Source organism: Myotis davidii, unplaced genomic scaffold, assembly GCF_000327345.1.
Source record: "Myotis davidii unplaced genomic scaffold, ASM32734v1 scaffold251, whole genome shotgun sequence".
NCBI lineage: Eukaryota > Metazoa > Chordata > Mammalia > Chiroptera > Vespertilionidae > Myotis > Myotis davidii.
This window is the reverse complement of record NW_006282378.1, coordinates 798446-808873: the sequence shown is the minus strand read 5'-3', so window position 1 is coordinate 808873 and position 10428 is coordinate 798446. Positions and strand designations below refer to the sequence as shown.

The following is a 10428-nucleotide window of genomic DNA, read 5'->3' as shown; positions in this document are numbered from 1 at the left end:
ACTTATAGTTTTTGTTAATCCTCACCCAAGGATATTTTTCCATTGATTTTTAGAGAGAGGGTAAGGGAGGAGGGATGACAGAGAGAGAGAAACATCGATGTGAGAGACACATCGATTCATTGCCTCCCACAGGGCCGGAGATTGGGCCTGCAACCCAGGTACATGCCCTTGACCGGAATTGAACCTGGGACCCTTCAGTCTGCGGGCCAATAATCTATCCACTGAGCAAACCAGCTAGGGCTAAAATTTAATTCTAAATGTAAAAGAAGGCCACTGACGAGTGTTAGGAAGGCAAATGAGCCCTGGCTGGTTTGGCTCAGTGGATAGAGCTTCGGCCAGAGGACTGAAAGATTCTGTGTTTTATTCCGGTCAAGGGTACATGCCTGGATTGTGGGTTTGATCCCCAGTGTGGGGCATGCAGGAGGCAGCTGATCAATGATTCTCTCTCATCACTGATGTTTCTATCTGTTGCTCCCTCTCCCTTCCTCTCTGAAATTAATAAAAATATATTATAAAAAAAGAAACATGTACTAATTGATTAACATGTTCAACTTTTTTAAAAAGAAGGCGAATGACATGATCCTACTTGCATTTTAAAATGTTCACTCTGGTGGCTGGCTGTGTGGAGAATGGACTGAAGGGGGAGCGAGGGAAAGCAGGAAGACGAAGAAGCAACTGCAGGATCCTAGCAAGATGGGAGGACAGCTTGGAATAGTGAGGATGGGGTGAGAAGTGGGAACATTCAAGAAATATTTAGGAGCTAGAGTAGACAGGACTATTGGTTGTGAGGAGGGGCCAGGGATGATACAGGGCTGTCTGACCTGAGCAACTAGGCAGATGGAGGCGCTGTTTATCAAACTAGAAATACAGAAGGAAGAGCACATTTAGGGTGAAGTCAAGAATTACCTGGCCCTTCGTTATCGGGGAACTGGGCCTTAAAGGAACAAAACATGTTGAGGCTAAACAATGTATGGGGTTGAATCATATGAAAATGGCTCTTTTTAGAAATAAAAAATGGTCAGAATAAGTAATTTCATATGATGCAACCCAATCATTTAAATCAGTGGTTCTTAACCTTGGCTGCACATTAGAATCAGCTGGGAATCTTTTTAAAATCCTGATTTCTGGGCCTCATCCCCCAGAAATCCTCTGTCTTTGTTATGGGGTGGAGCCACAACATTAGTAACAAAGAAACAGAATTTCCGGAGGATGAGGCCCAGAAATCAGGATTTTAAAAAGATTGCCAGGTGATTCTAATGTGCAGTGAAGGTTGAGAACCACTGATTTAAATAAATTAATTTGAGGAAGAAAACCAGTTTCCTCTGCCCCACTCCACCCTCAGGTCTGCTGGTCCACAGCTGCAACCAGGTTCAGAATTACATTCCAGGTCCTTCCATCTGCACCTGAGGGTGAGAAGCTTCAGCCCTCCTCCACCTGGGAGTCCCCCTGCCTGCAGGCACTGGTCTCCATCCCGGAAACCTGAGTGGGGGCAGCAGGTCCTCCACCGCACCCTCGGCCCAAGCTGCTGCAGCCCATCCTGGCCTGGTGCACGTCTCCCCCGCTGGCCTGACTCCTGTCTGCCCAGCTCCATACAGGACTCAAGTTTAATGATGGAGCAGAGCGCTGGGGCTGCCTCGGTGGCCATGGGGGCATGTGTTTGGCCCCAGCAGCCTCTGAATGCACCCCACCACATGCCCACTCCTGCAGCATTCAGAGCCCCAGAGTTTGCCTGGGTGGAGCTCTCGATGATGTCTCAGGAGAGACTTTCCAAGCAAAGGAACAGTTTGTGGTCAGACACAGAAGGCCAGCGCATCGGCCACTCACAGAGTGATCGTCCCGGAGAGGTAAGTCACAGGAGCCAGGGCAGAGGCCACGGAGCCTCTTTAGGGGGCGTCCTTCCGTGGTGAAGTCCTCAAGAGGAGCTGCTGAGGGTCAGCGTGGCTGGTGGAAGGGCTGTGAGAGGTGCCTTGCTGGCCTGTGAGGAGGTGACGGTTTCCGGGATGGAGACTGGTGCCTGCAGGCAGGGGGCCTCCCAGCTGGAGTAGGGCTGTAGCAGAGAATACCTCTGGCTTTGCAGCCACTCTGGGCTAATATGTCCCATATTCAATGAGTTGCCTAAGGAAGGGGAGGGCAGGCAGAGAGTCAGGGCAGCAGGAGTCAGGGCCTTCGGGCGGGGGTGCTCTGGGGCCAGCAGAGGAGGGTGCTGGCAGTCTGCTGGGTCCCGTTGCTGGAAGCTGTGGCCATCATCCTCCCTGACCCCAGCGAACATCCCGCCCCCTCAGACAGCCTCAGGGACCAGCACAGCCTCATGCTGGCCCCAGAGAAGGGCCTCATTCCTGGAGGGCTGCGTCAGCCGGTCCTTCTGTCCCTTACGCTGACGAGAAGAAAAGTGTTCCCTCACTGCCTGGGTCAAGGTCAGGGTCAAGGGAGGGTGAAGAGAAAGGTAGGGAATGAGGCCTTGATGGGCATTCTTTGGCTGAAGAAATAGGGCCCTCAGCCTGGAATGTGGAGGAAGGAACACCCCCTTCACACTCACCCACACCCCTCACTGGGGACCATTCCAGCCTACACACAGGCCTTCACTCCCTTCTCCCCCAGCCCTACCCTCGGGAGGCCTGGTGATGGAGATGGCGGCAGTTAGCAGCCCATTGTAGCTTTTGTCTGTCCCCAGCACCTGACAAACTCATGCCCTTTGTCCCTTTATCCAGGCTCTTCCCTACTTCCCAGCCTAGAACACAGGCCTTTATCCATCTGTTCTCCAGGCCAAGCTCACAGCCCGCCCTAGGGACTCCTCCCAGAAACCTTCCCCTGGGTGATCACAGCCTCAACGCTCCTGCTCGCATGAAGCTGAATCAGCAGTCGCGTGCATCATTCTTTAGTTTTTCCAAATGAGGTTCATAGTGTCCTTAGTGAGGCTGGGAGCTCCTGGGCGGGCCAGATTTCATACCCCAGTCTTACCGCTGACACACAGGAAGCACCTCTTCAAACAGTGGGCAATGCCCAGGGCTGGGGAGGCACGCAGGTGGGCAATAAGCAACCATTCAGGTATCCCTCCCACCGAAGAAGCCAAGAGTCTCAGGCTGGGAGGCTCTATTACCTGGAGACCCCTCACCCTCCGCCCCGCCTTCCAGGCAGCAAAATCAGTTGACTGGGCTTCGATAACCTCCTGGGCCCCTTAGGAACCTCTTGGACACCCACAAGGAAACAGGCTGCCCCTCACTAACTTCCTACCGCCTGGGGGCCCTGGGGAGGAGTTAACTGCTCCTGCTACACTTTGTCTCTTCCCATCTTCTTTCACTCTTTGAGGCAATTTTATTGAGCACCTACTATGTGCCTGGTATGTTTTGGAGCTTAGGTACATGAATGAGTAAAACCAGTTCCCTGCTCTTGAGGAGCTCACAGCGCAAGGGTCAGAGGGATAGTTGAGCAAAGACTTGAAAGGGGTAAGGAGCTAGCCATTTGGAAATCCGAAAGAAAGCTATTCTGGGCAAAGAAAAGAGCCACAGCAAATGTCCGATGAGGTTGAAGAAACAGTGAAGAGCCAGCGTGGCTCAAGTGGGAAGAGCCAGGGAAAGAAGGACCATAGCTTGGGTCCCTAAGGTGACATGGAAGGCCTGGAGGGCCAGTGTAAGGACCGCGGCCTGGCTCTCAGTACAATGGGAAGCCACTTCAGGGTTTTAAACAGAAGAATGACTTAAGTATCTGGCTTCTCCTTTGACAATAAAGAGTAATGGGGGAAGGAGGGAGGGACAGGAAGATCAGCTGAGACCCCGTTGCTAGAACCCAGGCAAGAGATGATGGTGGCTGGGAGCCGGGAAATAATCGTGGGGAAGAGAGGAGGGCCGAACTGCGGGTCTTCTCTGAAGGTAGAACCAACAGAACTTGCTGGAGGCTGGAGGTGGGGGCGGGAGCGGCGAGAGGAAGATGGGAACTCAGGAAGAACAGAATTGCCATCGGCTGAAATGGGGGAGGCGGCGGTCGGAGCAGGTTGAGGGGGGACCAGGGGCAGTGTGGGGGGCTTGCTAAGTCTGAGGTGTCTGTTAATCATAATATGTGACTGCGGGATGTAGGAGCGAGGTCTGGCCTGGGTGCATAAATGTGGGTGTTGTTGACATGCTGATGATAGATTGATGGGGGGGGCGGGGGAGGTTAGGGTCAGCCTTCTTCTTCACTTTCTCTGACCCTGTGCTCCCTTCCTGGAAAGGCTGGTGGTGCCGAAAGGGAAAAGTCCGGTTTCCCCACAGGAACAATGTTATAGCAGCGGAGGCTCCTGACCGAGAACCTGTTGCTCAGTTTTTAGTGGCGGTGACCCCCAGAGATGGCGTTCCCTCGCGTCCTTATCAACTTGATTGGGACCCTGCGTGCTGGGCAGAGAAGAGCTCCCAAAGGGCCTCGGGTCAAAGGAACAGGCACGGTGAGCTGGGGAGCAGAGCCCTGCCTGCCGTGGCCGTGGCCGTGGCCGTGGCCGTGGCCTTCCTCCCAGGCCAGGAGGTCCAGGGCACAGCCCAACCTTTCCCCGTGCAGCCAAACTGAATGAGAACCTGCGTGCTGGGCAGAGAAGAGCTCCCAAAGGGCCTCGGGTCAAAGGAACAGGCACGGTGAGCTGGGGAGCAGAGCCCTGCCTGCCGTGGCCGTGGCCGTGGCCGTGGCCGTGGCCGTGGCCTTCCTCCCAGGCCAGGAGGTCCAGGGCACAGCCCAACCTTTCGGGCAGTTTTCACCAGACTTTTGAGAAGGGGGTGGGGGGTCTGTGTGCCTTTTTCATCACGTGCTCCTTAGTAACCACAAGCTTTGGTGTTTGTCAGCACCCCGGTCTGGGGAGGAGTCTTTCGTACAATCTCTATCCGTCACACTCCTGGGAGGGAAAGTCAGCGCTGTTTAAGGGAGTGGCTGTTGGGGAAGAAGGTGACTCAGCCCTGCCCGCCGTGGGAGTCTAGTCTGCTGGAGGCGGAGCTCACAGGACATTCCCGGGGCGGGGAAAGGTAACAGTAGCCACCATTCCTCCTTATCCGGGAGCAGGTGGGCACTGGACAGCACACAGGACGTACATGCAAGCCTGCCTTTGTGAAGAGCCTGTACAGCCTGAGAAGGAGGGTGACAGAGGACGAGGGACAGGGACAGAGACAGGCAAGGCCAACAGCCTTAGCAAAGGGGCTGGGGCTGGACCCCAGCATTTGAAAAGCCATGGAGCCAATTCCGGAGTCACTGGCAGGACGGGCCACCAGGCTTAGGGTAGCATCCAGGCAAGAGAAGGGGAGGGCCCAGACCGAGGGCGTCAGTGGGGACTGACAGGAGGAGAAAGGGAGAAGGTGGGGGGTGTAGTGAGCTGAAGGAGGTCAGTTCCATGACTAGATCATTCTCCCGTGTATGTGCCCCCTGCTAGGAGGGGCCCTCCTCAGCGTTGGGAGAGCCGTGTGGAGACCCTTCAGGAGGGACCATACCCCTGGGCGGTGCTGTCAAGGTCAGGAGCCAGGGGACGCCACAGTGGGCACCGGCCCAGAGGGCAGCAGCAGGGAGCCTTGGTGCCAGGAGCTGAGAGCAGGGAGCTGAGAAGGCATGGGAGGCCAAGCCCTGGCTCAGGGAGGTGGCCCTTAGAATTCTGGCAGCCTGTCCCCAGCCAACCCTGATTCCGGGGCCCTGCCAAACTCGTGTTTCAGGTGCATCCGGTCCTCACTAATATCGCTATTAGCAATGAGGATTACTTCGATATAACACATGCGTGCGGAGTCCGGGACTCCACGGCGAGGCCCGGTGCTCCTCCTGCTTCTCCACTTGCTGCTTCCTGGGCTCCGTGTCTCTTCCCCCAGACAGGGAGCAGCCCCACGTTCAATCCCAAGGCTTGACTGTTCTTGCTCCATCCCCCTCTCTGTGGATCTCAGTTACCTCAGCCTCCACCCCAGCCTTTGTGCTTTAGGTCTTTGCCTCTATGCCTGCCATTCTGTGGGAGATAAAGCTACATTTTTGAGGACTGGAGACTTGGGGATCCAGTATTTATGGGGTCCCTGCCAGGTACCACACTCTATAACAAGCCAGTCACAAAACAGTCCAGTTACTATGCCATTTTTCAGATGAAAAAAACTGAGGCTTTGGAGCTTACGAAATAACTGCAGACTCAGGTCTTTCTGACTCCCAAACTGAGGTCTTTTCCTTTGCGTACGTGATCATGACTAACTCACAAATATTTATTACAAGTCTTCTTCCTCCCTCCTTTCCTCTCTTCTCCCCAAGACGCCCGCATGAGCCCACCGTCACCCCAAACTCAGCCTCTGTGAGATGAGCTGGGCAGTTTTGCCCCATCCTCTTGGCTCCCTGGCCTGCCCTGTGAAGGGTTTTGGTCTCTCTCATGCGCACTCAGTTTCCCATCCTTCCCGTCCTTCCCAAATGCACCCAACAAGGTTGCCGAGCAACGGCTGCAGAGGGGTGGCAGGAGGCCATCTTGTCCACTGCCCCTGGCAGGCCCAGTGGCCACACCCAAGCCCTTCCAGACTTCCCAAAGCAGGCGCTCGCCCACCTTGCCTGCCTGGGGCCTGCCTCTCTCATCGCTCTCTCCCTTCACACTTTCTTCCTAATCTAAGTGCAAGGAACCAAATGGAATCAGCTTTGTTTCCATACACCAGGAACCAACGAGATGATTGCTCCTGGTAGGCTGGCTGGATGCAGGGCAAACCCTAGAGCAAGGGTGTCCCAGGCTCTCACCAGGAAAGAAAGCGCAGAGGACAGGGCTGAAGTTCAGATCCTGCCCCCTGTCCCACACACGCCCTGCCTCCGCAGCGACTGGGTAACGCTCAGAACTCCTTTGTTCCCAGCGAGGCAAGAAAAAATAGCCATCCCTCCCCGACTCCTCCCGGCCCGACTGAGCCTAGAGCAGTGATGGCCAACCTATGACACACGTGTGTCAGAGGTGACACGCGAACTCATTTTTTGGGTTGATTTTTCTTTGTTAAATGGCATTTAAATATATAAAATAAATATCAAAAATATAAGTCTTTGTTTTACTATGGTTGCAAATATCAAAAATTTCTATATGTCAGGCACCAGAATTAAGTTAGGGTTTTTCAAAATGCTGACACGCCGAGCTCAAAAGGTTCGCCATCACTGGCCTAGAGTAATTGCAATGTAATTGGGCAGCATGCGTGCATGCCAGTAGTTACTCTAACAGGAGCACAGAGAAGGAAATTCACTGTGGCTCCATCCCCGTCATGGTCCTGAGAATTTGGGGCTTAAGAGAAGGCAGGATGATGGCTTCCTAAAACCGGGGGAAGTGATCGGGGAAGGAACCGAGTCAGGAAGGACTCGGAAGTCTCCTGAATAGACTTCCCAGGCTGGATGCGCAGCTGGGTTTCCGGTAGCTACCAAGGACACAGACGTTGCCTAAATAACGTTTCAGTGGCCAGAGCAACTGGAATTGCGCTCCGGCAAGGCTGTAGAGAGACGCCAAAGGCAACACTGGGAAGCAGAATGGACACAGCTGACTCTGTGCTGTGTGTGTCTCTGTGGAAAAACAGGAGAATCGGGACCATGCTGGAGGGCCCCTTCTGAGGCCGCGCGTGTGCAGTCTTCTAGCCCGGTGACATGATCCACCTAAGTTTTGCAAGCTAGTTGTTAAATGCGGCCATTATTAAAAATCAAATTATAGCCCTAACCGGTTTGGCTCAGTGGGTAGAACGTCGGCCTGCGGACTGAAGGGTCCCAGGTTTGATTCCCGTCAAGGGCATGTACCTTGGTTGCGGGCACATCCCCAGTGTCCCCAGTGCAGGAGGCAGCTGATCGATGTTTCTCTCTCATTGATGTTTCTGGCTCTCTATCCCTCTCCCTTCCTCTCTGTAAAAAGTCAATACAATATATTTTTAAAAAAAATCAAATTATGTAAACTTACAATTAAATCAGTTATATAAAACAAAGGAGATCAGCACACACAATGTAGCACTTCCTAATTCTTTGACTATGGTTCCCTCCTGTCTCACTGCTTGAGGTTATTGACGCCTATGGTATCTGGACGGTGGAAATACTCTACCGTGGGTGCTACTGCTCATCCTCCCGACTCCACGCCAGGCACATCACGTTGGTACCCTGAAGTCAGCCGTGGTGGGAGAACTCACATCACAGAAACGGCAAAAGCTATAAACCAAGGCTTCCCTGCCTCCTGTGCACCCCCACCTGCTCCCAAAGTCGCTGTTAAACGTTTTCCACCACAAGTGTTCCTCTCCAGCTCTAATGAGGAGAAACAGCAAACGACCGAGGGGTCCCTGGAGCGATATCTTAGGAGCAGGCTCTTCCCTCACGGCTCCCAGCAGCGGCGATGCAGTAATAACTGCCCTCCAGCCGGGATGGGGGGCCTCCCCTGGCTCGTCACCCTGGCAGGAAGCTGTTTCCAGAGTCTCCACCATCTCTCTTACTGCTCATTAGTGAGCTTTTCTTACCAGAGCTTCGCTGTTCTCACTCTTTAAGTGAAGGGTAAGTCTGAGCATGACTCCCTGGTTCCAGGAATGGGGAAGATGATGTCATTCGACACAGCCTGGACCTACAGCCCGCTGGCTGCCTCCTTCCCTCACCGGCCTGCAGGAGGCTGAGCAGGAGGCTCCTCAAAGCCATCCGGACGGCCCTCCCCAAGCCATCCTGGTCAGTCCTCTGGCTTAGGGCACCAGTGTGCCAGGCCCAGGGCCCTGCCAAAGACCTAACCATCTAACACAGTGGTCAGCAAACTCATTAGTCAACAGAGCCAAATATCAACAGTACAACGATTGAAATTTCTTTTGAGAGCCAGTTTTTAAACTTAAACTATATAGGTCGGTACATTGTTATTAACTTAATTAGGGTACTCCTAAGGCTTAGGAAGAGCCACACTCAAGGGGCCAAAGAGTCACATGTGGCTCTCGAGCCGCAGTTTGCCGACCACGGGTCTAACAAGTCATCTTCTGGGCACTCACAAGTGTGTGCAAATAAACGAAGGGATGGAAGGTTCCTGCAGGTCTCTACTCCCCTGCTGTATAACCCCCTCACCCCCTGTATCCCCACCCCACCCCAAGAAACTCCCACTTGGCACAGCCACCTCAAGACCTTTGTCGCTGGCTCCCTCTGTGCCACCACTGCCTCTCTTTTTTCCTCCACAGGTTTGCCAAGGCCGTGCCAGCTATGCTATCACCCTTTGCAAACACCCAAGCCAACCGGCAGGGCCTCCTCGTTATATATATAACTAAGCAGCGCTTCTGGGCTTCCTCAGTTAAGAAATGTGAAGCCCACCCTGCCTGGTTTGGCTCAGGGGATAGAGCATCGGCCTGCGGAAAGAAGGGTCCTGGGTTCGATTCCTGTCAAAGGCACATGCCTGGGGTTGCAGGCTCAATCCCCAGTGGGGGCGTGCAGGAGGCAGGCGATTATTGATTCTCTCTCATCACTGATGTTTCTATCTCTCCCTCTCCCTTCCTGTCTGAAATCAATAAAAATATTTATTTAAAAACAACAATCTTGAAACCCAGATATTCTGAGGTCCATCATACCCATATCTCATGTGGCCCCAGAAGGAAGAATTAGCCCAGTTTTGCCTCAAGAGAAAAAGAGGCAAAGAGAGAAGGAAGTGCCAGGGCTCTCCGCAGGCGGTGGCTGGGCAGAGGCGGGTAGAACTGAGTGACTGTGAAACACCATGCTCTCCAGAAGACCCCCAATCCCTAGACCAGACACAGGTGCTGTTGTGGGCGTGGTGCGGCCACCTTGTATGGAGTTCAACCGCTGTTCCACTAGAGGCAGTGGAATCAGAGGTGTGATGTTGAGGGCTCCCTAAGGGTAGGACCTGGACCAAGGGATAAAAGCTCTCTCGGGACCAAAACTGTGCTCAGTAGAAGAAACGTATCTCTGATAGTCAGAGGCTGAATGGACTGCATTGGGAGACGGAGTGATGCCATTAAACGTATTCAAGAAAAGGTTGGAATGGCCTTTGTTAGGAATGCTGTCGAAAGAATTCCAATATGAGAGAAACAGCCTGAGGTCTTAGAGTCAAACATGCCTGGATCAAAACCTGAATTATTACCTGTGTGGCCTTGGTCTCTCTCAGGGAGTCAATGCCTAAACCCTCTGAGCTCAGTTTCCTCATCTGTGTAATGGGATAACGCACAACCTCAGGACTGAAGTAAGGATTCGATAAGACAAAACATCAGAAAACAACTGGCACATAAGTGCCCAGTCAATGTCAGTCCCCTTTCCATTAAGGAGGGTTGGGGGGTGGGGGGGTGAGGTTAGAGGACCTCCAGGGTCTCTCTACCCAGAGTATGACTGAAACCCTTCCTAGTTGCTGGGAGGGAAGGCTACATCCGGGAGAGATGGGAAAGTCAGGATTGGCGCATGAGAACAGGAGGAAGAATGATGCTGATAGAATGAATGGTCTGGGAACATTCACAGAGGTCATCCCTGCAAGCTCCGCGTCCTCCCGCCCCCTCCTGA

At 53.4% G+C, this 10428-nt stretch overlaps 1 protein-coding gene across 1 annotated transcript in view; it reads right to left on the bottom strand.

Annotated features, from left to right (window-relative positions):
* Positions 1-1912: 1912 nt before the first annotated feature.
* Positions 1913-10428, bottom strand: part of VSIG8 (V-set and immunoglobulin domain containing 8) — a 16353-nt gene continuing 7837 nt past the window's right edge. The window contains exon 7 of the mRNA XM_015558607.1: positions 1913-2115. Coding sequence (XP_015414093.1) covers positions 1913-2115 — 203 coding nt within the window. The remainder of the gene's footprint in view (positions 2116-10428) is intronic.